The sequence below is a fragment of the Oncorhynchus masou genome, chromosome 2, assembly GCF_036934945.1.
Source record: "Oncorhynchus masou masou isolate Uvic2021 chromosome 2, UVic_Omas_1.1, whole genome shotgun sequence".
Lineage (NCBI taxonomy): Eukaryota > Metazoa > Chordata > Actinopteri > Salmoniformes > Salmonidae > Oncorhynchus > Oncorhynchus masou.
The window spans coordinates 32,448,995-32,476,898 of NC_088213.1; the positions used below are offsets into that span (position 1 = coordinate 32,448,995).

At 44.3% G+C, this 27,904-nt stretch overlaps 1 protein-coding gene across 3 annotated transcripts; it reads left to right on the forward strand.

Moving 5' to 3' along the window:
* Positions 1-849: 849 nt before the first annotated feature.
* LOC135559013 (myocardial zonula adherens protein-like) lies at positions 850-27,904 on the forward strand. Of its 3 annotated transcripts, none has more exons than XM_064993335.1 (14): positions 850-1,327; positions 2,362-2,442; positions 15,282-15,368; positions 16,330-16,497; positions 16,707-16,799; positions 16,930-17,043; positions 17,596-17,748; positions 25,003-25,128; positions 25,630-25,758; positions 25,879-25,973; positions 26,065-26,170; positions 26,308-26,391; positions 26,723-26,784; positions 26,883-27,904. In XM_064993335.1, exons 1-14 carry the CDS (start codon positions 1,262-1,264, stop codon positions 27,295-27,297), a joined length of 1,779 nt encoding a protein of 592 aa, XP_064849407.1. In that variant the 5' UTR covers positions 850-1,261; the 3' UTR covers positions 27,298-27,904. The 3 variants fall into 3 exon arrangements, with proteins under 3 accessions (XP_064849407.1, XP_064849391.1, XP_064849399.1); XM_064993319.1 differs by having other exon boundaries at positions 851-1,327; positions 26,678-26,784; XM_064993327.1 differs by having other exon boundaries at positions 851-1,327; positions 16,333-16,497; positions 26,678-26,784.

The following is a 27,904-nucleotide window of genomic DNA, read 5'->3' on the forward strand; positions in this document are numbered from 1 at the left end:
GTCTGTTTCTGCTGTGGGAGGACATAGAGTTGTGACCATACCAATGCCAGGAATGTGATCCCCCATTTTGACATGGAGAAATGTGTCAACTACTTCATGCATTTTTCTCAAGGAAGGTACAGTAGTATATTTATCTATATTTTCACATTCACTGCAAACTCTGGAAGGATCAGCAACCCCTCTTTGTCAAAACCCCCTCCTATAATGATCAAATATCAACTATCACATTTTAAATGAGCACCCTACCATATCATCAACACATTTCACCCCAAGCCTTAAAACACTATCGAAACCTGAATATAAGCAAACAGATACCTGTCCATACAACCTTACTGTAATTCAACTCACACATGATTTCCCACAAACCATTCAATGTCTATAATGCATACACTCAATACTGCTACTGTACCAGAAGCAGTCCTGCATAGCTACCAGTTTACACCTGGTGCTAACATGCATCCTTTGTCCTGATCTTGTCCACATTCTGATTGTGCACACATTTTAAAGATAGGTGTAGACGATTAAAGGACGCATTGTGATCTGATTGCGATCAGATCTTTCTGACCACCTTTGGAGGTAGTCAGGGACCCATTGTATCTGGATATCAATCAAGTGTAAACAGATCTGGATGGGGACACAGTGGACGGATAAGAGCCACATTTTAAAACCATGTGTAGAACCAACAAACCTTGATCAGATCACGAAACCCACAGGTGTAAACGAGGCTTCTGTTGATGGATGGCCCATCCCCAATGTGCCATAGAGCTCTACCTGTCCATGTTTGTGACAGCCCAACCCAGGTGGGCGGGCCAAAGCAAGAGAGTGGGAGAAATGTGGCCCGACAGGTCTGATGGGAGGCTAAGGGAAAGAGACAGAGAGGCAGTCAGCCAGGTGGAGTCAGGTGCTGTCTACAGTCTGGGCTGGGACAGTGTCATAGTTCTATACAGTAGTAGAGCAGTAGGGACTGTGTGGAGCTGGGCTGTAGTCTAGCCCCTAACTGACTGACTGGCACTCAACAGGAATACCAGGCCTTGTTTATCAACTGGAAAATTAATTATACATAACACTGAAGAGAGAAACTTGTCAGAGTGGAACTTTCTTTCCCCTCCCGTCTTGTTCATTCACTCTCTAGTCTCTCTCCCAGTGGCTGGAGCTGGGGGCTGTGTGAGTTTGTACAGTAGTCTGGAAAGAGAGTGAGAGGAAGAGAGGGAGGGAGAGAGGAAAAGAGAGAGCAGGGGAGTAGACAGAGGCCAGGGGAGACATGCTACGCTACAGCTCACCAGGATCGGTCACCACCACTGAGGACAGTCCAGAGCAGCCCAGTGAGGTAAGGAGCCCCAGGGGGCCACTCTGTCCCAGGATAGAACCCAAACATCACTCATTCACCTGTCAGATGAGTAGCATGGCATGTTGGTTTGTGTAAGTCAGTGTGTTTGTAGACTATCTGGTGTTTGTTTGCTTTTGTCTCCGCTCCCCCCACTCCCCGTTCGCTTTTCTCTCTCTCAATCTGTTTTCCTCAAATCTGGCTGCTCAAAGCTAGTTTTCGTAGCATGTCTACATCACAACTAATCATTCTCACTTTTTGAGTGTTTGCCGGTGTGTTGGAATTTTGCATGTGGCTCAGGGATATGTGTATCTGTTTGAGCTTGTAATGACAGCCGAGTATCTGGGAGGCAGGGCTGTCATGTTTATTTGATCAGCCCAGAGCGCCTAGCAGACCACATCTTTAAACTGCCAATAAAAGCCATTCTCACAGCTAATGAAGTGACACCAAAGGATTTATAGCCAACATAAAAGCCAACATGGAGTTGGATGAATCCTTATGATGATTACAGCGTCATGTTTCACTCTCAACCAAGAGATTGCTTTAGCAATTAACACCTTTGTAGAAAGTTAATTATTCCCATTGACTTACAGTATGTATGACTTACAGTATGTTAATCAGCCCTAGGGCACCTTGGTTCTAAAGGGATGTGTTGTAAACAAGATAGTGCTAGCATGAAGTGGTATAAGGCATTTTGATGCTGTTACCTCATTGCAGTTACATTTGCATCATTTTTGTTTGCGGTTTCACAGTCTATAATTATAAATACTGATGGTGACCTGTTGTATTTGGACCCCATCAGAAACATTCCACAACAATCAGGCTCATTACAACTCAAATGGTGTGCTCACATGCTTATCACATTACATATGAACCGATCCATTTTTATGTCATAAAGAGTGACACTGGGGAACACAACACATTTGAGTTTTCATCCAACTATGACATTGATTACTGGTGCATGAGCTTGAACTGAGTGACCTTGACATTTTCTTTTTACGTCTGTGTGTGTTTCTGTCTGTTTTTGATTCCCCCAGAGGAGGATCCGGCGACTCAGACTAACTCTTCATACAGGAGACAATGGACAGAATGAGACCAAGAAACCAACGTCAGACACAGTGAGTCCCAAAACACACACCCAGTCAGACTCACACACCCAGTCAGCATCACACGTCTTCATCTTCACCACCCTATGGATCCTGGATCTTATCTTTTCCTTCTCTCCCCTCCCTTAATCGTCGCTTCCTCAACCTGTAGTCAGTGCCCTCTGTCTCACTCCCTTTCTTATTTAACGGCCCTCTCTATCCCTCAAACACACACAAATCAGGTGGGAATGTTTGTGAACTAGGAACCAGCTTTTATCCAGTTTAAGAAACATTCCATGGACTGTCTACACAATACAGAGACGGAGAAAGGTGGAACCACTGAGATTTACTGCTGTTATGTTATCTGGGCTGTTGGTTATGCAATTGTATCCACACAGGGGTGTGTACACCACACACACATACATACACAGCTGTGTCTGATTTTCACAGCTCTCTGCACAAATTTAGAAGGTGCGTGTCCCTTTTCATCTACAGTCGAACTCTCTTCAGCATGCACAAGCCTAGCTAACGACAGAATTACACAGAACCGCATGCTGTTGTCTGTTTTCAGATGCCATATATCATATATAATGTACACGGCACATGATGACATCTTACTGTAAAATGGTATAGGTCGTCTTAAACAAATGTTCAGCCAATAAACAATCACTAAACAATCATGGAACTCTTTTTAATTACACGGTACCTACTTAATACACATGGGTAGCCTACGCCATAATAAAGGCAGACATGTTGTTTGCCAGAGGTGGTTTGCCATTTTGCTCTGTTTGTGTTGAGAAGCTGTGGTCTGGCAAAGTTACATCAGCTAGTTTGTAATCTACGTGTTTGACAGCACTCAGTGTGCTGCTTGGAATCACATTGAGGTTAGGGGAAGTATGGTTTCGGTCGCTCCTCCACAGAGACTGAGATAGTGACAGAAAGCAGAGAGATAGGTCCATGCTGTTCTTTGTACCTTGTACACTGTTTCTATAACCTGCCCCACTCCTTTGTCATCACAGTTCAGCTGATAGAAGTGTGACTAATGGTGTAATCGGATGGTGTTTCCCTTCAGGAGGCTGTGCATGTTTACAGTATTACTACTGATAAAAGACGACAGCCAGGTCAGGGTTGAACAGAGAGCAGCACAGAGGAGAACAACGTTTGGGCCCTAGTTAATTAGGGCCCAGAGTTTTTCCTGGTCTAGTTATGTGGTCTGGAAATACTCAGGGCCCTGCTGTTGACACAACACATCTGTGCCAGTCGTATGGGGGCTGTGCCACACTGCCACGGCCAGCTGTGCACTCCAGTCTGCAATGTGGTATCAGTCTGTGCTGAAGCTAGGCCCACTTAACGAGCCAACCAGCGCTAACGAGAGCAGTGCTCCGGAGCGGCCAGGACATATTGCACATCACATTAATAATTATCCCAGCCCATTAACTTCAGAGACCTTACAGATAGAACATAAACAGAGGAATAGTATGTAAGGACGCACAGTGGGAAAGGAGGAGAGGATGATGATCAAAGTGCCTCCCCCTCCTACCACATCCCCTCTAGCTTCCCTTTATCTATTGACTTAGCAGGCATGTTGAAGGCAGCTGAAATTGACATGACTCTTCCCTTGTTGTCAGGGTTTCAGTCAGTAATGCCAATTCAGTATTCATCAGTACAGTACTTTGAGTGAATAAAGCAGTAAGCAGATGACATCACTACTACCGTTCAAAAGTTTGGGGTCACTTAGAAATGTCCTTGTTTTTGAAAGAAAATCACATTTTTGTTCCATTAAAATAACATAGAATTGATCAGAAATACAGTGTAGACATTGTTAATGTTGTAAATGACTATTGCAGCTGGAGAAGGCTGATATTTAATGGAATATCTACATAGGCGTACAGAGGACCTGTCACGTTCTGACCAAAGTTAGTGTTGGTCAGGACGTGAGCTGGGTGGGCATTCTATGTTGTGTGTCTAGTTTGTCCATTTCTATGTATGGCCTGATATGGTTCTCAATCAGAGGCAGGTGTTAGTCATTGTCTCTGATTGGGAACCATATTTAGGTAGCTTGTTTTGTGTTGGGGTTTGTGGGTGATTGTTTCCTGTCTCTGTGTTCTCTGCACCAGATAGGACTGTTTTCAGGTTTTGCCACGTTTATTGTTTTGTAGTGTGTTCATGTTGAGTTTCTGTTATTAAAGAACCATGGACACTTACAACGCTGCGCATTGGTCCTCCGGTTCTTCTCGCTTCTCCTCCTCAGACGAAGAGGAGGAAAACCCTTACAGAATCACCCACCACAACAGGACCAAGCAGCGTGGTAATGGGCAGCAGGAACAGCGGCCGAAGACACAAGACTCCTGGACGTGGGAGGAAATTCTCGATGGGAAAGGACCCTAGGCCAAGCCAGGGGAGTGTCGCCATCCCAATGTGCAGCAGGAGAAGCAGCAGGAGCAACAGCAGCAGCAGAAGAAGCAACAGAAGCAGCAGAGGGAGTGGCAGCAGCAGCAAAAGCAGCAGCAGGAGAAGCAACAGAAGCAGCAGAAGAAGCAACCGCAGCAGCAGCAGAAATGTCAGGATTCCTGTACATGGGATGATGTGTTGGATGGCAAGTGTTGCTACACATAGGAGGAGGTCCAGGCTGGTAGGGATCGCCTACCATGGGAACAGGTGGAGGCATTGAGGAGAGCAGAGGCAGTCGGAGAGAGGAGCCATCGATACGAGGGAACGTGACTGGCAAGGAAGCCCGAGAGGCAGCCCCAAAAATTTCTTGGGGGGAGGCACTTGGAGCTGTCTGAGAAGATCGAGGAGTTATTGGATAGAATGGAGGAGAGTGAACGGATGGGAGATGAGGAGACACTCGGGGAGGTGTTAATAGAATTGGGGGAGAGTGAAGGGAGAGAGCAGTTGATTTGGCGTAGTATGCAAGGCATTCGCCCTGAGGTGCGTGTCCCCAGCCCGGTACCACTAGTGCCGGCACCCCGCACCAGGCTGTCTCTCCGTCCCATCAATACAGGTGCTCCCGCCTGTCCGGCGCTACCAGAGTTTCAGCCCCTCAGGCCAGAGGGGCCAGAGCCCCTCAATCAAGAGGCGCCAGAGCTCCTCTGTCCAGCGCAGCCAGAGCCTTCCTCCTCTCCAGCACTGCCGGAGTCTCCCGCCTGTCTGGCGCTACCAGAGTTTCAGCCCCTCAGGCCAGAGGCGCCAGAGCCCCTCAATCAAGAGGCTCCAGAGCCCCTCTGTCCAGCGCTGCCAGAGCCTTCCTCTCCAGCGCTGCCGGAGTCTCCCGCCTGTCCGGCGCTGCCAGAGCTTCCTCCCCTCATTCCAGAGGTGCCAGATCCCATCAGTCCAGAGGCGCCAGGGCCCCTCAGTCCAGAGGCGCCAGAGCCTTCCTCCTCTCCAGCGCTGCCGGAGTCTCCCGCCTGTCCGGCGCTGCCAGAGCTTCCGCCTCTCAGTCCAGAGGTGCCAGAGCCCCTCAGTCTGGCCGTCTGCCCAGCACCGCATGAGCTGGCCGTCTGCCCAGCGCCGCCTGAGCTGCCCGTCTGCCCAGCACCATCAGAGTCTCCAGTCTGTCCGGAGCTGCTAGAGTCTCCCGTCTGTCCGGAGCTGCTAGAGTCTCCCGTCTGTCCGGAGCTGCTAGAGTCTCCCGTCTGTCCGGAGCTGCTAGAGTCTCCCGTCTGTCCGGAGCTGCTAGAGTCTCCCGTCTGTCCGGAGCTGCTAGAGTCTCCCGTCTGTCCGGAGCTGCTAGAGTCTCCCGTCTGTCCGGAGCTGCTAGAGTCTCCCGTCTGTCCGGAGCTGCTAGAGTCTCCCGTCTGTCCGGAGCTGCTAGAGTCTCCCGTCTGTCCGGAGCTGCTAGAGTCTCCCGTCTGTCCGGAGCTGCTAGAGTCTCCCGTCTGTCCGGAGCTGCTAGAGTCTCCCGTCTGTCCGGAGCTGCTAGAGTCTCCCGTCTGTCCGGAGCTGCTAGAGTCTCCAGTCTGTCATGAGCCGCCAGAGCCGGCAGTCAGCGTGGAGCCGCCAGAGCCGGCAGTCAGCGTGGAGCCGCCAGAGCCGCCAGTCAGCGTGGAGCCGCCAGAGCCGCCAGTCAGCGTGGAGCCGCCAGAGCCGCCAGTCAGCGTGGAGCCGCCAGAGCCGCCAGTCAGCGTGGAGCCGCCAGAGCCGCCAGTCAGCCAGGATCTTCCAGAGCCGTCAGTCAGCCAGGATCTGCCAGAGCCGCCAGTCAGCCAGGATCTGCCAAAGCCGTCAGTCAGCCAGAAGCTGCCAGAGCCGTCAACCAGCCTGAGCTACCTCTCAGTCCTGAGCTACCTCTCCGTCCTCAGCTACCTCTCCGTCCTGAGCTACCCCTTAGTCCTGAGCTACCCCTCAGTCCTGAGCTTCCCCTCAGTCCTGAGCTACCCCTCAGGCCTGAGCTACCCCTCAGGCCTGAGCTACCCTTCAGTCCTAAGCTACCCCTCAGTCCCGAGCTGCCCCTCAGTCCGGAGCTGCCCCTCAGTCCAGTGGGGCCCTTTGTTAAGGTTCCTAGGCCAAGGTCGGCAGCGAGGGTCGCCACTCAAAGGACGCTAAGGAGGTGGACTAAGACAATGATGGAGTTGGGTCCACATCCAGCGCCAGATGGGTCTATCCCTAAGATGTTCTAACATCAGAAGCCTCCTCCCTAAGTTTGTTTTATTTACTGCTTTAGCACACTCCGCCAACCCTGATCTCCTAGCCGTGTCTGAATCCTGGCTTAGGAAGGCCACCAAAAATTCTGAAATTTCCATCCCAACTACAACATTTTCTGCCAAGATAGAACTGCCAAAGGGGTTGAGTTGCAATCTACTGCACAGATAGCCTACAGAGTTCTGTCATGCTATCCAGGTCTGTGCCCAAACAGTTTGAGCGTCTACTTTTAAAAATCCACCTTTCCAGAAATAAGTCTCTCACTGTTGCCACTTGTTATGGACCCCCCTCAGCCCCCAGCTGTGCCCTGGACATCATATGTGAATGAATTGACCCCCATTTATCTTCAGAGTTTGTACTGTTAGGCGACCTAAACTTGGATATTCTTAACACCCCGGCCGTCCTACAACCTAAGCTAGATGCCCTCAATCTCACATAAATTATCATGGAATCTACCAGGTACAACCCTAAATCCGTAAACACGAGCACCCTCATAGATATCATCCTGACCAACCTGCCCTCTAAATAAACATCTGCTGTCTTCAACCAGGATCTCAGCAATCACGCCTCATTGCCTGAGGCCGTAATGGGTTCGCGGTCAAACGACCACCCCTCATCACTGTCAAACGCTCCCTAAAACACTTCAGTGAGCAGGCCTTTCTAATTCACCTGGCCCGTGTATCCTGGAAGGATATTGACCTCATTCCGTCAGTAGAGGATGCCTGGTTATTCTTTAAAAGTGCTTTCCTCACCATCTTAACTCAGCATTTCCCATTCAAAAAATGCAGATATAAGAACAGACATTGCCCTTGGTTCACTAGAGATTTGACTGCCCAGCACAAAAACATCCTGTGGCGTACTACATTGGCATCGAAATACCCCGCGATATGCAACTTGGAGAATAAGAGGACCTTCTCCCAGCTGCCCACTGCACTGAGGCTAGGAAACACTGTCACCACCGATAAATCTACGATAATCGAGAATTTCAATAAGCATTTTTCTACAGCTGGCCATGCTTTCCACCTGGCTACCCCTACCCCGGTAAACAGCTTTGCACCCCACACAGCAACTTGCCCAAGCCATTTCTCCTTCACCCAAATCCAGATAGCTGATGTTCTGAAAGAGCTGCAAAATCTGGACCCCTACAAATCAGCTGGGCTAGACAATCTGGACCCTCTCTTTCTAAAATGATCCGCTGCAATTTTTGCTGCCCCAATAACTAGCCTGTTCAACCTCTTTCGTGTTGTCTGAGATCCCTAAAGATTGGAAAACTTTCTCGGTCACCCCCCTCTTCAAAGGGGGAGACACTCTAGACCCAAACTGTTACAGACCTATATCTATCCTACCCTGCCTTTCTAAAGTATTTGACAGCCAAGTTAACAAACAGATCACTGACCATTTCGAATCCCACTGTACCTTCTCCGCTATGCAATCTGGTTTCCGAGCTGGACATGGGTGCACCTCAGCCACGCTCAAGGCCCTAAACGATAACTGCCATTGATAAAAGACAATACTGTGCAGACGTCTTCATCGACCTGGCCAAGGCTTTCGACTCTCTCAAACACCGCATTCTTATCGGAAGACTCAACAGCCTTGGTTTTTCAAATGACTGCCTCACCTTGTTCACCAACTACTTCTCAGATAGAGTTCAGTGTGTCAAATCGGAGGGCCTGTTGTCTGGACCTCTGGCAGTCTCTATGGGGTGCCACAGGGTTCAGTTCTCGGGCCTCCAACACTCTACTCAGCAAATTGGATGTAGTCTATCACAGTGCCATCTGTTTTGTCACCAAAGCCCCATATACTACCCACCACTGCGACCTGTACGCTCTCGTTGGCTGGCCCTCCCTTCATATTTGTCGCCAAACCCACTGGCTCCAGTCATCTATAAGTCTTTGCTAGGCAAAGCCCCGCCTTATCTCAGCTCACTGGTCACCATAGCAGCACCCTCCCATAGCATGCGCGCCAGCAGGAATATTTCACTGGTCATCCCCAAAGCCAACTCCTCCTTTGGCCGCCTTTCCTTCTAGTTCTCTGATGCCAATGACTGGAACGAATTGCAAAAATCAACGAAGCTTATATCTCCCTCAATAACTTTAAGCATCAGCTGTCAGAGCAGCTTACTGATCATTGCACCTGTACACAGGCCATCTGTAAATAGCCTACCCAACTACCTCATCCCCATATTGTTATTTATGTTTAGCTCCTTTGCACCCCAGTATCTCTACTTGCACATTCATCTTCTGCACATCTAACACTCCAGTGTTTAATTGATCAATTGTAATTATTTCGCCACTATGGCCTATTTATTGCCTTACCTCTGTCATGACTGTCCTGATCAGATCAGGTTACAGGAGACCACAACCCTACAGATTATCTCTCAACCCCAACAGAGGAGGAGAGATCTAGGGGTCTGAAGATGTGGGGGTTTTATGACCCCTCATGCCCCTGGTGAAGTTAGTCGTGTAAAATTGGATTTGAGAAAAACCTAGACCTTGCTCTAAACTTGGTACGCCCAGAGAATTGCCCTAAAGGAGGTTATGCCCACTTCTGACCCAAGGGTATAAAACCTGTGAGTAAAGAAGTTATAGAGGAGACTACGTGACCCAAGCTGCAGCCAAGGTCTAAAAAGTCAACGAACCCAGAACGCAACACAAGTTTGAAGACAAAGAAATCTTTTTCTACCCAACCTACGGATGAGTAGCTGTGTCTAAGCGGGTGAATTCAAGCCGGACCCCCTAGCATCCATTCCCAGCGAATCATGCTATCTAAACGGTTTCATCCCTATGCTGTGAGCTCTGAGCTACAGAGTTTTCTGTCCTCAGAAGTCCCCTTCCAGAGCAAAGGGTGAGGGAACAGACTCCTAAGCCAAAAGGACACTGACATCGTGAGGATGACCAGAAAGGTGCGCCGGAGAAGTGCGTCATCGAGCAGCCTGAACTGTCCACGCAGAGAATCCTCAGAGGTCTTCCCCACGTAATTACATCATTATATTCTGACCCATAAGAGCGGCAGTTTGGGGCAAGGCTAGGGTTAGAATAGCATAGCTGACAAATTCACCCAAATGTGTATTTCTCTCGTGTACTTTCTTTTTTCTCTCTCTCTTTGAAATCCCCATTTTGGGTAACACGCGCCATAGTGTGTTGGCCCGTTATACTAAATTCTAATCAATAGCCTATAATGTGTTTTGTCTATGTGTATCTTTTACCATCATTTTAGCTTTCTAGTAAATAAATATTCAACTAAGATTGGTGTGGTACGAACTGGTTAATTAGCGGCTGTTGTAAAAATCGATATTCTGATATTCTTTGAGTTAATTTGGGAAATAGAAACTAGTTTTCCCATTAACCCCAGGTTAATGAGTTAATAATTGCTTGATTCAGTTAATCACGCAATTAGAAACTTTTAATCATTTGATGAGCATCAGTCGTCATATTAACTAATACAACGTCACGACACCTCTGTAATCTTACTACATTTGCACACACTGTATATACACTTTTTTATTGTGTTATTGACTATACGTTTGTTTATCCCATGTGTAACTTGTTTGTGTCGCACTGCTTTGCATTATCTAGGTCAGGTCGCAGTTAGAAATGAGAACTTGTTCTCAACTGGCCTACCTGGTTAAATAAAGGTGAAGAAAAAAAACACTTGGAAGTGAAACCTGGGTAGCAGGAGACAACAAGACTCTGGTGCCACATAGAGATGGAGAGGACGAAGAAAGAAAACTATCTTGCATGACAAGATAGTTAAGTGAAGGAGGGAGGGAGGAAGGAAACATCTTATATTTAAGTCGGAGAAATTATGTTTCGGGAAAAGGACAATGACGAAAGTGGTGATCTACCATGAAATTAAAAAGGGCGTGTCCTGTAACCCGACACCCTGTGGGAGACAGGCTTATCAGTGACTCTGACCTGGATGTGGTGTAATGCATCTGCTCCTTGTGAACTGCCTGGAACTGTGGCACAGAAGTGCTAGACTGAAAGTTTACATGCCTGCAATGTAAGACCCCCACTGCCACAATGTGCTTGAGTCAAAGGATGGTGTTTTCGAAGTTAAGGCAATTCAATCAAATGGGTTACATTAGAAAAACGTTTTACTTCTACATGACATGTACTGTATAGTAAGTTCCACATACATGTCCTAAAGAAAGTAAATAAAGCTTAGGGCACAAAGCAGTATTAGAGGTATATAGCACAGTGGAGTCTTTCATTATGCAAGCAATTTTGATACACAGTCAAGCTTAGGTAACATTGTCAATTAAAGTAGTGAATAGTAAACTCTTAGAAGAAAAGGTGCTATCTAGAACCTAAAATGATTATTCGGCTGTCTCAATAGGAGAACTCTTTGAAGAACCATTTTTGGTTCCAGGTAGAACCCTTTTGGGTTCCATGTAAAACCCTTTCCACAGAGGGTTTGACATGGAACCCAAGAGTTCTACCTGGAACCAAAAAGGGTTATTCCTATGGGGACAGCCGAAGAACCCTTTTGGAACCCTTTTTTCTAAGAGTGTAGAATATTACCCATTGCTTTTGATTTTGAGTTCTTCAGACTAGGCCTCTCTCATCTGGTTTTCCATGAATAAATAACACTGTCAGTTCAGTGAGGGTCACATTCCTTTGGCAGGACATTAAAGCTGTTTTCACAGCCCCTTATCTGACTGGATAGAAGAAGAAAAATCAGTTTCTGTTACAATTCAGCTTCAAAAAATTCCAGGACAAAACTGGAACAAAACTGGAATAAATACCCCCTCCGCAAACATGCTGAAACACCTATATTGTAATATTTAAAACGCAATAGAGGCTGACATATGAAGTTCTTTCAGAGGGTGTGTACAGTACCGGCCATAAAACATAATGACGGCCATTCTTCTCTCCCGTCTGTTGGAATTCACATTGCCTATTTGGAGCCCCTCGTAATGTCAGCCTGCTCCTCTCTGTGGATTATCTGGTGTGGAAATGTGAAGCAACATCCAGCTCAGGAGGCCATGAAACAACAGTGGCGTCATTATTCCCCATCTCTTATCTCTGCTGGATGGGCGAAGGACGCCTTCTCTCTCTGGCTGGATGGGCTGCAGAGCAGAGGTCTTGGATGATGTTCCTCTGAGCTAATATTTGTTTAGTAGGGAAGCTTCTCTTTTCTCTTCTAAGAAACAAGAGCTTTTTAGTTGTTGTCCAAAATATACAGTACCAGTAAAAGTTTGGACACACCTACTCATTCCAGGGTTTTTCTTTATTTGTACTATTTTCTACATTGTAGAATAATAGTGAAGACATCAAAACTATGAAATAACACAAAAAAGTGTTAAACAAATCAAAATATATTTATATTTGAGATGCTTCAAAGTAGCCACCATTTGCCTTGGTGACAGCTTTGCACGCTCTTAGCATTCTCTCAACCAGCTTCATGAGGTCGTCACCTGCATTTCAATTAACGGTTGGGCCTTCTTAAAAGTTAATTTGTGGAATTTCTTTCCTTCTTAATGCGTTTGAGCCAATAAGTTGTGTTGTGACAAAGTAGGGGTGGTATACAGAAGATAGCCCTACTGGTAAAAGACCAAGTCCATATTATGGCAAAAACAGGTAAAATAAGCAAAGAGAAACGAAAGTTCATCATTACTTTAAGACATGAAAGTCAGTCAATCCGGAACATTTCAAGAACTTTGAAGGTTTCTTCAAGTGCAGTCGCAAAAACAATCAAGAGCTATGATGAAATTGGCTCTCATGAATACTGCCAAATGAAAGGAAGACCCAGAGTTACCTCTGCTGCAGAGGATAAGTTCATTAGAGTTAACTGAATTTCAGATTGCAGCCCAAATAAATGCTTCACAGAGTTCAAGTAACAGACACATGTCAACATCAACTGTTCAGAGGAGACTGTGTGAATCAGGCCTTCATGGTCAAATTGCTGCAAAGAAACCACTACTAAAGGACACCAATAAGAAGAAGTGACTTCATTGGGCCAAGAAACATGAGCAATGGACATTAGACCAGTGTAAATCTGTTCTTTGGTCTGATGATCCAAATTTGATATTTTTGGTTCCAATCTTCTTTGTGAGATGCAGAGTAGGTGAATGGATGATCTCTGCATGTGTGGTTCCCACCATGAAGCATGGAGGAGGAGGTGTGATGGTGTGGGGGTGCTTTGCTGGTAACACTGTCTATGATGTATTTAGAATTCAAGGCTCACTTAACCAGCATGGCTACCACAGCATTCTGCAGTGATACACCATCCCATCTGGTTTGCGCTTAGTTGGACTATCATTTGTTTTTCAAGAGGACAATGGTCCAAAACACACCTCCAGGCTGTGTAAGCGCTATTTGACCAAGAAGGAGAGTGATGGAGTGCTGTATCAGATGACCTGGCCTCCACAATTACCCGGCCTCAACCCAATTTGAGATGGTTTGGGATGAGTTGGGCCGCAGAGTGAAGGAAAAGCAACCAACAAGTTCTCAGTATATGTGGCAACTCCTTCAAGACTGTTTGAAAAGCAATCCTCATGAAGCTGGTTGAGAGAATGCCAAGAGTGTGCAAAGCTATCATCAAGGAAAAGGGTGGCTACTTTGAAAAATCTCAAATATATTATATTTATTAAAACACTTTTTTGGTTACTACATGTTTCCATATGTATTATTTCATAGTTTTGATGTCTTCACTATTATTTTACAATGTAGAAGAAAGTAAAATGAAGAAAAAGCTTTGTATGAGTAAGCTTGTCCAAACTTTTGATTGGTACTGTATATCAATTACCATCCCCTGTGTTGTTGAAGTCTGTCATTAAGTGCTTCTTCTTAGGGCTAGGCCCCTTCATTTCCGCCTGAATGATGTGTCCAAAGTAAACTGCCTGTTGCTCAGGCCCTGAAGCCAGGATATGCATATAATTGGTACCAGTGGAAAGAAAACACTTTGAAGTTTGTAGAAATGTTAAAATAATGTAGGAGAATATAACACAATAGATATGGTAGGAGGAAATCCAAAGAAAAACCAACCAGAAATTTTATTTTGAGAGACCATCCTCTTAGAATGGCAAGTAAAAGGTCATATTGAAAATGAGCTCCCTGGATGCAATTCCTATGGCTTCCACAGGGTGTCACAGTCATGTTCAAGGTTTTTGTAACTTCAAAAGCAAATAATAAATATCAGTTTTAGTACAGAGACACAGTCTTGGAAATTCACGTTTGCGCCCGCCATGAAGACAGGACGCACTTGCTGAAATCGGTTTCCTATTGAAAATACTTCTTACCGTAAGAAATATTATAGTTTGATTACATTTTAGGGTATCTGAGGAGTAAATAGAAACTTGTTTTGACTTGTTGAAACAAAGTTTAGGGGTAGATTTTCGGATTCCTTCTCTGCATGTTGAACGAGTGGACTACTGAAATCAATGGCACCAACTAAACTGACTTTTTAGGATATAAAGAAGGATTTTATCTAACAAAACAACACTACATGCTATAGCTGGGACCCTTTGGATGACAAATCAGAGGAAGATTTTCAAAAAGTAAGTGAATATTTAATCGTTATTTGTGAATATATGAAACCTGTGCTGGTGGAAAAATATTTTGATGTGGGGTGCCTTCCTCAAACAATCGCATGGCATGTTTTTGCTGTAATTGCTACTGTAAATCGGACAGTGCAATTAGATTAACAATAATTTAAGCTTTCAACCAATATAAGACACTTATATGTAACTAAATGTTTAATATCCATAATTGTTATGATTATATTTTTGAATTGCGTGCCCTCCAGTAGTGGGACGCCTATCGTGCCCGTCCCGCTAGCGGGACGCCTATCCCAAACAGGTTCCGAAACTAGGCTCCTCCTAGCTCGTTCCCCACAAAGCATTGCAGTAGTCCAAACCCGTATTTTTAAAACATGTATGGGTTACGACTAAGATGTGGTCTAGAAAAGAGTATAATGACTATTCCCAGTGATCAAAACTACAGTAGACTATGTTCAACAAAGATGGTAATCTGTCATCAACAGTTTGATGAGAACAGGTACAGGATCCATGCATTTAAACTGTACCCTTGGCCCATATCATTATCTGAAAGAGGGGAATATGTTGTGTACATTGAAGCACATCATTTGCAAACTAAATATGTGGCTTTAAAAAAACAGGAATTCAGTAAACAATCAGAAAGCATTCAGTAACAATCAGGTTACAGGGTTGTGAAATATCTCTAGATATTGTGAGCACACAGTTCATTTGTTTCTGTTTGTCTTCTCAGCAAGAGGAGAAGGTTGTCAATGGAACATGGAAGAAGAACAGACTCATCCAGAGAGAGAGGCCAGCTGGCAGTGAGTCACCTGTACAGGTAAACTACCACAACCACAACACAAAAAGCTATCATGGTTTCCCACCTAGAGGCTTTTGAAAGGGAAAGTTACAGAATGTTATGGTGAGAATATGGGAAGTAACTTCCTGAATTTGTGGTCAACTCTGCTATTGGCGTGTGAAACACAACTATTCAAGCTATGCACTGTATATAAACAAGAACATTTAAAACATTTTGTGCTATACTTGATATAACCTATCCTCAGATAATTCCAATCATTGATTATGTCGATATGTAGTATTGGGTACAACCCCCTGCCTCTGGTTGAAACAGAGGTCACATGGACCTGTGTGCACAACCTGGTCTATCATACTAATTTGAGTGTCCTGGATTTATCATCAAAGGAAAACAGATTCACCTTTCATGGTTTATATTGGAATCTGTGGCATAGTAGGACAGGCCATTGCTTTGGCTCCTCTATTGTTGAATAATGTAGGGTGGATAAATGCGGGCTGGCTGCCTGTCTGATCATAACAATGGAAACATATTGCTTCTTCACACAGTAAGACTTATTTATTATGAGACTTTGATAAGATTCTGTATCTGTGTCACTCAGTGGATTCCTCTCATATTGTATGTTACTGTAAGATAACATGAAGGTGCTAGAGCCACTTCCTGAAACTGCTGAGCTACAAAGGACCTGTGTCAGTGTGCACCTGTGCTCCTTGAGAGCCCTGTTGGAGAGGAATAATAGCAGGGAGACAGCGGGAGCTCATATACTGGGTTGCAGAAACATGACACCCTTACTGCACCCTGTTTCCATCCCTGCTTCCCAACCTCCAGATTCAAGTGCTCAGCAGCAATACTTGAAATACCTGGGCATGCGCAAGTATGCAAGCGCACAAACACTCACATAGAGGTGAACACACACACACATCTACAGGCTGGTAGAAAGTGTGCCTAGATAGAAACCTGACCAGGTTGATCCTGTCTCCCTCAGCAGCTCAGAGCAGCGACCAATGGAGAGCTAGAGACGTCGCTGCAGCGGCAGCACGGGCCCAAGGTGTACGGTGTGTTGCAGAGGACAGGCTCGGACAGACAGCAGGAAGTGATGGCGTGCGAGTGGTCTGTCAATCACCTGAGGGATGAGATGAGGTACATCAAGGAGGTGAGTGAAGATGGAGAAGATAATGATGAAGCTGATCCAAGTTAAGGAGTGTAAACAGAGCAGAGGCCTACAGTACAGTACACCTGACAGGCCTGCAGGGTATCCAAGAGCTAACACCAGGATTCTGTAACATGGACAACATTATGGATTTGCTAATCAAGCAATAAGGATGGATTACTTCAATCGTGTGTTATCTCTGTGCTGCACAGGTGAGAGATTCCCTGGAGAAGGTCAGAGAGAGGATGTACGGCCAGGTTGGAGGAATGCAACAGTCGATGCAGAAACTATCACAAGACATCAGAGTAAGACAATACACGAGGCACACATGACTAATAAGACAGCTAACAGCTGGAAATCCTTTCTCTTTCAATTTCTTATAAACACAAAATGGATACAAAATCTGAGAATTGGGTGTGCTATGTGTCTCTCCAGACTGCCAACTCCCAGAGGAAGACTCTGAAGAAAGAGGTGAGGGTTCGGACTGCAGCCATGGACAGCTTCGACCAGATGAACAACTCCCTTATATCTGCCAACATTGACCTCCAGGTACAGGATCAACGACTGTCAAACAGGCCTGTTACTGTCTCGTCCCACTGGGCACAGACGTCAGTTCAATGTCTAGTTTTGATTTACATTTGTGAATTCAATGTGAAATCAACCAAAAATGTCACCCTGTCATTGGATTTAAGTTAAAAGTTAGCTAAAAAAATATGAAATTACCTTAAGTTGATGGCTTTTTGCAAATCCAATCAGTTTTCCATTTTGATTCAACATCATCACATAGAATTTTGGGGTTGAAATGATGTGGAAACAACATTGATTGAACCAGTTTTTGCCCAGTGGGATGTCTCATAACCCCCCCATGGAAAGTCTTAATCCTCTCAAACAGAGATGTGCAGCACTATACTTCCTTCTTCTACTGATCTGTGGAGCGTGAAAGATATCCTGTCTGGTTCATTATACATGTTTGTTTTATAAAGTAGCTCTAAGCTGTTAATCTTAGTTCCAGTGTATGAGTCAACCTTTCTGCTCATGATTGCTGCATTCAATAATGTCCAGGGTTGGTTTGAGGAATTAAAGAACTAGCTTCCTTTGCAGAAATCTCTTCTAGAGAGCTGTCACAATCGTGTGGACTCCCAGGATGAGATGAAGAGTCTGAAAAACTCCTTTCAACAGGCTGAGGAGAGGCTGAAGGAGAGGGAGAGGCAGCTGGAACTTGCCCAGGCTGAGAACCTCACACTCAAACTGAAGGTAGAGTACTACTGTAAACACAGCACACCAGCACAACACAGTGGATGGCACAAGCCTGGTAAGTGTTTGCTTTTTTGTTTATGGGGCACAGTTTACTCTAGTCATTAGTGATCACATGATACACCATCCTCACCCTGAACGAGTTCCATGAAGTAGCAACAGTCATCACAATTGTTAAAAGGTTATAAAAACAATTCCAATAAATGCAAAAGTTGGACAATGGATGAAGATACTCAAAACTTTTAATCAATTAGATGGATGGTCTAGTCTAATGGTTAGGATTCGCCGTGGCCTTTGTTCGATTCCCAGTCAGAACACACTATTTGGCTCCCGAGTGGCGCCGCGGTCTAAGGCACTGCATCTCAGTGCAAGAGGCGTCACTCCAGTCCCTGGTTTGATTCCAGGTTGTATCACATCTGGCCATGTTTGGGAGTCCCATAGGGCGGCAAACAATTGGCCCAGCATCGTCCAGGTTTGGCCGGGGTAGGCCGTCACTGTAAAAAATAATTTGTTCTTAACTGACTTGCCTAGTTAAATAAAAAAATAATTACAAAAATGGACAAATAATGAATGTACAGGGATTTTGGTGGGAATTGAGTTGTTAAATTTGTCAAATTTGCAGTTATATTTATATATGTATACATTTTGTAATGGTATCAGGTATTTTCTAAAAAATGTTGTGTTAAAATAAAGAAAATTATATGTGCTTCATTTGTGTAAATACACTGGGTGTATTTGGATATATAAATGTGCTTATAAACTAGGTGGTTTGAGCCATGAATGGTGATTGGCTGACAGCCGTGGTATATCAGACCATATACCACGGGTATGACAAAACCTTTATTTTTACTGCTCAAATTACATTGGTATCCAGTTTATAATAGCAATAAGGCACCTTGGGGGTTTGTGGTATTTGGCCAACTAACCACGGCTAAGGACTGTATCCAGGCACCACTAGTTCCTTAGTGCGTTAGAACAGCCCTTAACCTTGGCAATATACCAAACCCCCTTGTGCCTGTTTGCTTAATTTAAAAATGTCACATTGAGATTAAAAATCTCTTTTTACAAGAGAGCCCTGTATACGTTACAATAAAAACAGAACAATAAAACATACACATACTGTCACGTTCTGACCTTAGTTCCTTTGTTTTGTCTTTTGTTTTAGTATGGACAGGGCGTGAGATGGGTGGGTTGTCTATGTTAGTTTTTCTATGATTTTCTATTTCTGTGTTTGGCGTGGTATGGTTCTCAATCAGAGGCAGCTGTCAATCGTTGTCCCTGATTGAGAACCATATTTAGGTAGCCTGTTTTCAATTGTGTTTTGTGGGTGGTTATTTTCTGTTTAGTGTGTTTTGTCACCTTACTGTTTCAGGTTTGTTTCTTTCTCTTTGTTATTTTGTTTAGTGTTCTGAGTTTAAATAAATATCATCATGACCACATACCAAGCTGCGCTTTGGTCCTCTCCTTCATCCAACAGCCATCACAGAACCACCCACCACCAAAGGACCAAGCAGCATGGTAACGGGCAGCAGCAGCAGCAGCCGAAATCGCAAGACTCCTGGACATGGGAGGAGATTTTGGACGGCAAGGGAACCTGGGCACAGGCTGGGGAATATCGCCGCCCAAGGCTGAGCTGGAGACAGCGAAAGCCGAGAGGCGATGGTATGAGGAGGCAGCACGGCAGCGCGGCTGGAAGCCCAAGAGGCAGGCCCAAAAATGTATTGGGGAGGGCACACGGGGAGTGTGGCTAAGTCAGGTAGGAGACCTGAGCCAACGCACCAGCCCTCCGTTGGCAGCCCCCCGCACCAGGCTGTCTCTCAGTCTCCTTCCTACAGGTCCTCCCGCCTGTCCAGCGCTACCAGAGTCTCCCATCTGTTCTGAGCTACCAGAGTCTCCCATCTGTTCTGAGCTGCCAGAGTCTCCCGTCTGTTCTGAGCTGCCAGAGTCTCCCGTCTGTCCTGAGCCGCCAGAGTCTCCCGTCTGTCCTGAGCCGCCAGAGTCTCCCGTCTGTCCTGAGCCGCCAGAGTCTCCCGTCTGTCCTGAGCCGCCAGAGTCTCCCGTCTGTCCTGAGCCGCCAGAGTCTCCCGTCTGTCCTGAGCCGCCAGAGTCTCCCGTCTGTCCTGAGCCGCCAGAGTCTCCCGTCTGTCCTGAGCCGCCAGAGTCTCCCGTCTGTCCTGAGCCGCCAGAGTCTCCCGTCTGTCCTGAGCCGCCAGAGTCTCCCGTCTGTCCTGAGCTGAGTCTCCCCTGTCCTGAGCCAGGGTCTCCCGTCTGTCCTGAGCCGCCAGAGTCTCCCGTCTGTCCTGAGCCGCCAGAGTCTCCCGTCTGTCCTGAGCCGCCAGAGTCTCCCGTCTGTCCTGAGGAGCCGCCAGAGTCTCCCGTCTGTCCTGAGCCGCCAGAGTCTCCCGTCTGCCCTGAGCCGCCAGAGTCTCCCGTCTGTCCTGAGGAGCCGCCAGAGTCTCCCGTCTGTCCTGAGGAGCCGCCAGAGTCTCCCGTCTGTCCTGAGGAGCCGCCAGAGTCTCCCGTCTGCCCTGAGCCGCCAGAGTCTCCCGTCTGCCCTGAGCCGCCAGAGCCGCCAGTCAGACAGGAGCTGCCAGAATCCCCCTTCATTCCGGTGCTGCCAGAGTCTCCCGCCTGTCCGGTGCTGCCGGAATCTCCTGTCCATTCGGGACCCGTGGCTTGGGTCCGAGGTCCGAGGTCAGCGGCGAGGGTCGCCGCGTTAAAGAGGCCACGGAGGCGGGTAGAGAGGTGGAGAAGGACTATGGTGGCGTGGGATCCACATCCTGCGCCAGTGCCGCCACCGCGGTCAGACACCCACCCAGACCCTCCCCTATAGGTTTAGGTTTTGTGGCCGGAGTCCGCACCTTTGGGGGGGGGGGGGGTACTGTCACGTTCTGACCTTAGTTCTTTTGTTTTGTCTTTTGTTTTAGTATGGTCGGGGCGTGAGTTGGGTGGGTTGCCTATGTTAGTTTTTCTATGATTTTCTATTTTTGTGTTTGGCCTGCTATGGTTCTCAATCAGAGGCAGCTGTCAATTGTTGTCCCTGATTGAGAACCATATTTAGGTAGCCTGTTTTCAATTGTGTTTTGTGGGTGGTTATTTTCTGTCTAGTGTGTTTTATCACCTTACAGAACTGTTTCAGGTTTGTTTCTTTCTCTTTGTTATTTTGTTTAGTGTTCTGAGTTTAAATAAAAATCATCATGAACACATACCATGCTGGCATTTGGTCCTCACCTCATTCCAACAACGATCGTTACACATACACTACCGTTCAAAAGTTTGGGGTCACTTAGAAATGTCCTTGTTTTTAAAGAAAAGCGTTTTTTTTGTCCATTAAAATAACATTAAATTGGTCAGAAATACAATGTAGACATTGTTAATGTTGTAAATTACTATTGTAGCTGGAAACAGCTGTTTTTTTAATGGAATATCTACATAGGCGTACAGAGGACCATTATCAGCAACCATCACTCCTGTGTTCCAATGGCACGTTGTGTTAGCTAATCCAAGTATTCATTTTAAAAGGCTAATTGATCATTAGAAAACCTTTTGCAATTATGTTAGCACAGCTGAAAACTCTTGTCCTGATTAAAGAAGCAATTCAACTGTCCTTCTTTAGACTAGTTGAGTATCTGGAGCATCTGTTAATATGGCCTGAGTTCTGTCGCTAAGATAACTCTGAAACCATAAACAGGCTGTATATCCCAGGCCTATTCTTGATAACTTATTCTGCAAAACAGAATGATCAACAGTGTTGAACGTCTTTGACAGGTCAATAAACAAGGAGGCACAGCTCTTTTTAGCATCCAAGGCATTGACAATATCATTAACAACTAGCGTGGCTGCTGTGGTAGTACTATGCCCAGGCCTAAACCCTGATTGGTTTACATTAAGAATACAATTATCAGATAAAGAGGAACAAAGTTGTACATTAATCAAGGATTCAAGAATCTTAGCTAAACAAGGTAGTCTTGAAATGGGGCGATGGTTGTCAAGATCATTTGTATCCCCACCGTAATGGAGTGGCCACACATATGCAGATTTCCATGCTTCTTGAATACTTCCTGATAACAATGTTAAATTAAAAATGTGGGCTACTGAGCCAGCAATGAAGGGATCTGCACACATAAGCAGACCAGGCTCCAAATGATCAGCCCCTGTGGATTTATTTTTGTCTAATGTTAGCATAGCTAAGCTGATGTGGGTACTTTTCTATTGAATTCCTATACAGTATCTAAATGGTTAGGACCCAGTTTGCAGTTCCTATGGCTTCCACTAGATGTCAACAGTCTTTAGACATTGTTTCAGGCTTGTATTCTGAAAAATTAGGAAGAATGAGACCATTTTGTAAGTGGCATGCAGAATGAAGCAGAGCTCGTTTGCGAGCCGTTCGTTGTTTTTCCTTTCTATTGAATACACTATTGTCCAGTTGAAATATTATTGATTATTTAGACAATAGACAACTTGAGGATTAATTATAAACATTGTTTTACATATTTCAACGAACTTTACCGGTACTATTAGGATGTATTCGTCTGCATGTTATGACCGCCTTTGAGCCAGTGGATTACTGAACAAAACGCACCAACTGAGTGTTTGGGACATAAAGATTATTGAACAAAACAAACATTTATTGTGTAACAGGGACTCCTGTGACTGCAACCATATCAGGATCATCAAAGGTAAGTGATTAATTTTATCGCTATATTTCATTTTCGTGACTCCTCTACTTGGCTTGAAAATGTTTGTATGCTTTTGTAAGCGGGGTGCTGTCCTCAGATAATCGCATGGTATGCTTTCACCGTAAAGCCTTTTTGAAATCTGACACAGCGGCTGGATTAACAAGAAGTTCATCTTTAAACCGATGTATAACACTTGTATTTATATGAATGTTTAATTTGACTATTTCTGTATTTTGAATTTGGCACTCTGCAACTTCACCAGATGTTGGCCAGGTGGGAGCGTCCCACCTGCCCATAAATTTTACACACACATTTCTCAATCCCCCTGAAAGACTGGCAGTCTGTGCCTGAGTCTGTGAATCTAGCTTTGGGCCAGGCAGCATCTATGTTGTGTATGACTTCAGATAGCTCTGGACTGAACCAAGGGCAAGACCTATTTTTCATTATCCGTTTTTAAAGGGAGCATATTTATCTACAATATAATTGAAAACACTTGAGAAGTGGCATTGTTGAATACTCGTTTCTGATTGGCTTGAACGGCATTCTAGATCGTGTATTATTTTCCCATAAAGCATGGTATATCAGCTTGGTAAAATTCAATGGCTATAGTTCATTCTTACATGTTCTATGTTTGAGCTAGTTGTGATGGTTTGGTTAGCTAAACCAAAGATTTGAATAACTTATCTCATTGTTATTTCTGTGGCTAAACGAACAACTCTGTTTTGTTTGATTACCAAGGCAACTACTGTAGCTATCTAGTAAACGTGCTAGCTATAGTGGATGTTGAACACATTTCTAGTGGCAATAGCCATGGTATAAAAAGGATAATCAATTTGGGTCTCTATGCGTTCTCTGGACAATAATGCAACTCTGGAATGTCCTAGAGTGGTGGAACACAACCTTTCATTTCTTTGATTATTTCCCATAGAACACATCGCCCCTGGTTGATTATTCCCTTGCATAAATTGGTGGAACGGGGCTGCAACCACCAAACACTTGCTTTGTCTAGGCCTACCTGCAGTTACCTGTGCTGTCTAGACTGCCTAATTAATGACTGTTGTTGTCACGTTCTGTAGCATAATTCAACAAGTGTGTCAATAGCCTCGGATTAAAATGCAACAATTTGCGATATCAGACATATCACCATAATCCAAGTGTTCATTTTCAAAAGTTGCTTTCATTTCAGCACATCTAACTATATTAAATTCACAATTTTAAAGTTATCGTTCTGCTCTTTCTTTTGGTGTAAAGTCCAGAGGACGTGTTAAAGCCATGACAAAGTTGCGTGGCCGTCTGCATTGGCCATGCAGAATTTTGGGTGATAAGGCATCTGCAGCAGTCAGTGCATTCACACTTCTTGCGCAGAGCTGTTATGAAGGAAGTTGTCAAGGAAGTGAGTTTGTGTTTATACAAGACCTTCCGCCCTCACCTACCGTCAACCAATCATGTCAATGCGGAGCGATAGAGCCCTTTCTGTGTTTGCAAACATTGCTGGACGAGGACGATGCGTGCAAATTGGTGGCAGAACAAGAGGGAGGGAGCCAATAAAAAAAGCCTATATTTACATGTTGCTAATGAGTGCATTTCACACTACTTTTGGATTATAATTGGATTGTAAAGGCTCGTATGAATGTACTGTTTAATGTAATGTAATGTAATATCATCGCAAATCAACTGCATTATATGCATTATATTATTATGGCTATATATTTGGCTAGCTTTTGCTACACCATATATCATTCCAGCTAACAACTGCTGCATCCAAAATAGTTATTTTGCAAAGATCAAAACCAAATATAATCTTAGCGTCTGTTTCAAGTAAGAATCAAAACATAATTGTAAGCGTATGAAAACTCCCAAAAGTTATATTGTTTAGAATTAATAAACACCTCAATCTAGGATATGTTGAATGCTGATGGCTTTCTTACTGCCGCCAAGAGTTGCGTGACGTCCGTGTACTAGATTTTATTTAACTAGGCAAGTCAGTTAAAGTTAAGTACAAATGGTATATGGCATATTGTACGTATGGCATATTGTAATCATGTTTGAATTACTGGCCGGGGTCCCCATTGATTTAATTAGTCAGTCTCACTCAAGTATCATATTAAAACCTGCAAATATTTCTCTCCACTCTATGGAAAAATTAGTAGAATTGCATGAAATTAGTTGTAAAATTACAAAATCTCTCCGCCCTATGACAAAATGTGAAGAATTGCAGTAAACTTGCATAAAACTGCAAAATTTGCTGTACGCTCCATTGCAAAATGTGTGGAATTGAATGTAATCAACTCTAAAACATGAACATTTTCTCTCCACTGTCAAGAGGGGCTGCTAAAATGTTTGTCTGCTCTGACCGCTGAACACTTAACTTCAATTCTATGTGATGATGAATAACAGGTTATTGACAGACAGTTCAAGCTCAAAGAACCAGTCATCCAGATTTGAACTATTAACATTCATGCCGGACTCACTTGAAAAATACAGAATCAATAGACATTTCTACATTATCTTTAGCAAGTCTTTGAATCGTCACATTGTTGTATGAAATTGACCGATGTGTGCTTGTGTTGTCCAGGTGGAATCGTCTCAGGAGGCCAACAGCCATGCAGTGCAGGAGGTGACAGCGAGGCTACAGAGACAGTATGAGGAGAGACTTCAGGAGGAGCAGAGGAAACACAGAGAGGAGATAGAGAAGCTACAGGTACAGCTGAGTCTCCTTCTGACATCACTTCACCCAAGCCCCTGCCTGAAGAGAAAGGGTGGTGATTGATTAATCATGTGAAAGTAAGGATGGTGATGTTTTCACCATCTTACATGTTCATGAAAAGTGTATATGTAGACCACAGGAGGCTGCTGAGGGGAGAACAGCTCATAATAATGTCCGGAATGGAGCAAATGGAAGGGAAACCATGTGTTTGATACCATTCCATTGTTTCTGCTCCCACCATTACCATGTTCTCTCCAATGAAAGTGCCACCAACCTCCTGTGATGTAAACAGTATAAAAGGTTCCAGTTTCACTCTGCTCATACAAGTGGTATGAGTCTCCCTCTAGTGGTACAAGTAACTCACTATGGTACTGTTAAATGTAGAGTAGTCTTAACTTCCAAGTGTTGATATGATAATGAGCCCAGATTAAATTGTATGTTCTCTGCCTTAAAGCTTTTAATATATTTTGTTTACCATCAATATATTTCAACTAGGCCCAAATTGACGAGTATATTAGGCGATTAGAGGAGGAAGAGAAGAATGCTAAGATTGCAGAGGCCAAGATTGCTGAAAGGGACCAGAGGATCAGTGAGGTGGAGCGCCTTCTGGACTGTATGGGACAGGTGAGACCCAGAATAACGCATGCAATAATGCATGCAACATTATTTTTATATCTATAGTATATCTGAAGGTGTAATATGTCAAGTCCTTTGGGCAAGAATACTATAATGTATTTTTTGTAGGAAAGGGGCCATCTTCAGAATAAACTGCAGGAATGTGAACAGCGTCTACGCTCGATGGAGGTGACATACAAAACAGATGCAACTGTAGCAAAGAGGTACAAATGCCAAAACAAAAATGGCATTTTACATGTTCCATCCCATTGAAATGATATACTGAAGTAATAACACTATAATTCATTATTTCAGTTCTCAAAAGTTGGAAGAGGAGGCAGGGGAGCTCCGTGAGAGAATCAAACACCTAAATGACATGGTGTTCTGTCAGCAGAGGAAGGTCAAAGGCATGATAGAGGAGGTGAATGACTAAGAAAAGTCTGTCTCTCTCACACACTCTTTTTGTCTCACTGTCAATGGAAACATGAGTACACCGACATATAAATGTTATACTGATATGCAACGTTTGTTTCTTTTTTTCATCTTGAAAATGTAAAGGTTGAATCATTACGAGCTAAATTGGCACAGAAGGACATGTTCATCTCAGAGCTTCTGGACAGAATTGCTATTGTGGAGTGTGAGGTGAGACTGGACTGCAACCACACTATGTACTGTCCACTTCCCGAACCATTATGAATGTATGGTGTGGTTTTCAAAATTTTTAACTTAATGGGTGCATTCATGTCCAGCGTTCTCCTACGTTTCAGATTGTCAATCTGTTTGTTGTGCTTTGACATTACTCTACCTCTAAATTCAGTGTTGCACCTTTTGTGACATCATCTGTCTCTGTCTGATCCACTTGGATTACATCACATCCACCTCATTTGCATGGATCTGACTTTGTTCCTTCCTCTTTTCTTCTTCCTAGAATAATGAGTTAGAAGACAAGCTGAAGTATTTTATGTCTGTACAGAGTGTGCCAAGGGAAGTTTTGCAAACCAGAGAGATAGGAGTGGCCTGTCATCTGCTCCCAAGGTATGAACCACTGGTTCTACTATACATGTGGCTTAATTTCCTCTAGTTGGGTTTCTCTTTTAAGTTTCTCATTCTGTTTTCTCATTTTACTTCCACAGACCTGAAATACAGGGGTATGAGGTTGAAACTAACCAACCCAGACAAACCCCAAACTGTCCCTCTTCTACAGAATACCTAGGACAGTCTAGGACATTCAGATCATGTCTACCGCCACCCAGCAGACTGGAGTCTAGTTTACTGGGGTACTCTCCTCCTGAGTACAGTAGGTATCTGTCAACCAACTCAAGATCCTTTGGAACACTAACCAGTCCAACGCTGTCTTCGTCTGGCCCGCTAAGCCCTGATCAGTCCAGTACAGTAGAGTCTGCCTCAGTTCAAATCACAGATACAGCCTCAAGTCCAGAGGCGGACATTTCAGCCCCATCCTGTTCTCGAGCAAGATCAAGCCCATCCAAAATCAACACACCTTTCATGAAACTTATAGAAATAACAGCAAAGATTAACATTGAGTAATCACATGAAGAAATATTTTTTTATGAAGGCTATTCAGTATACTGTATAAGGGACAATGTTGCATATTGTGTAAATAGTCTACTGTTCTGTAAATAATACTTGAAAGTATCCTTTTGAAGAATTATGTTTGGTTTTGTTTACATGTTCTTGTATGGTTTATGGAATTCTGAATTCACTATCATGTATGAAGGTTTATATTTATACTGTATCTTTTTCTGACATTTTTAGTTTGCACTGTATATATGAGATGCAATATTAGTCAAATGATGTACAAAATATGTAAAAGTTGTGCCTTTATTAACAGCTTAATCATTGATACTCCACAACGGTGATGATAATCGGTTGTTTTTTATCTATTGGATAATATTTAACTATATCTGACAAACTGAAGAACTGTATTTCTACTGATTGCCATCCCTGAGCCACTGGTATAAGTCATTTGTCTACACTGCAAGGACTGTGTATATGAGAAGTTATGATAATCATGATGTGCCTTTCTTGAATGATACTCCTTCAGTGCATACTAATGACATCAGTGTATGTTTTGAAAATGTGCCATTTTACCATTGTGGTGTTTTTATAATCATTCATGAAAATGTTCACTGTC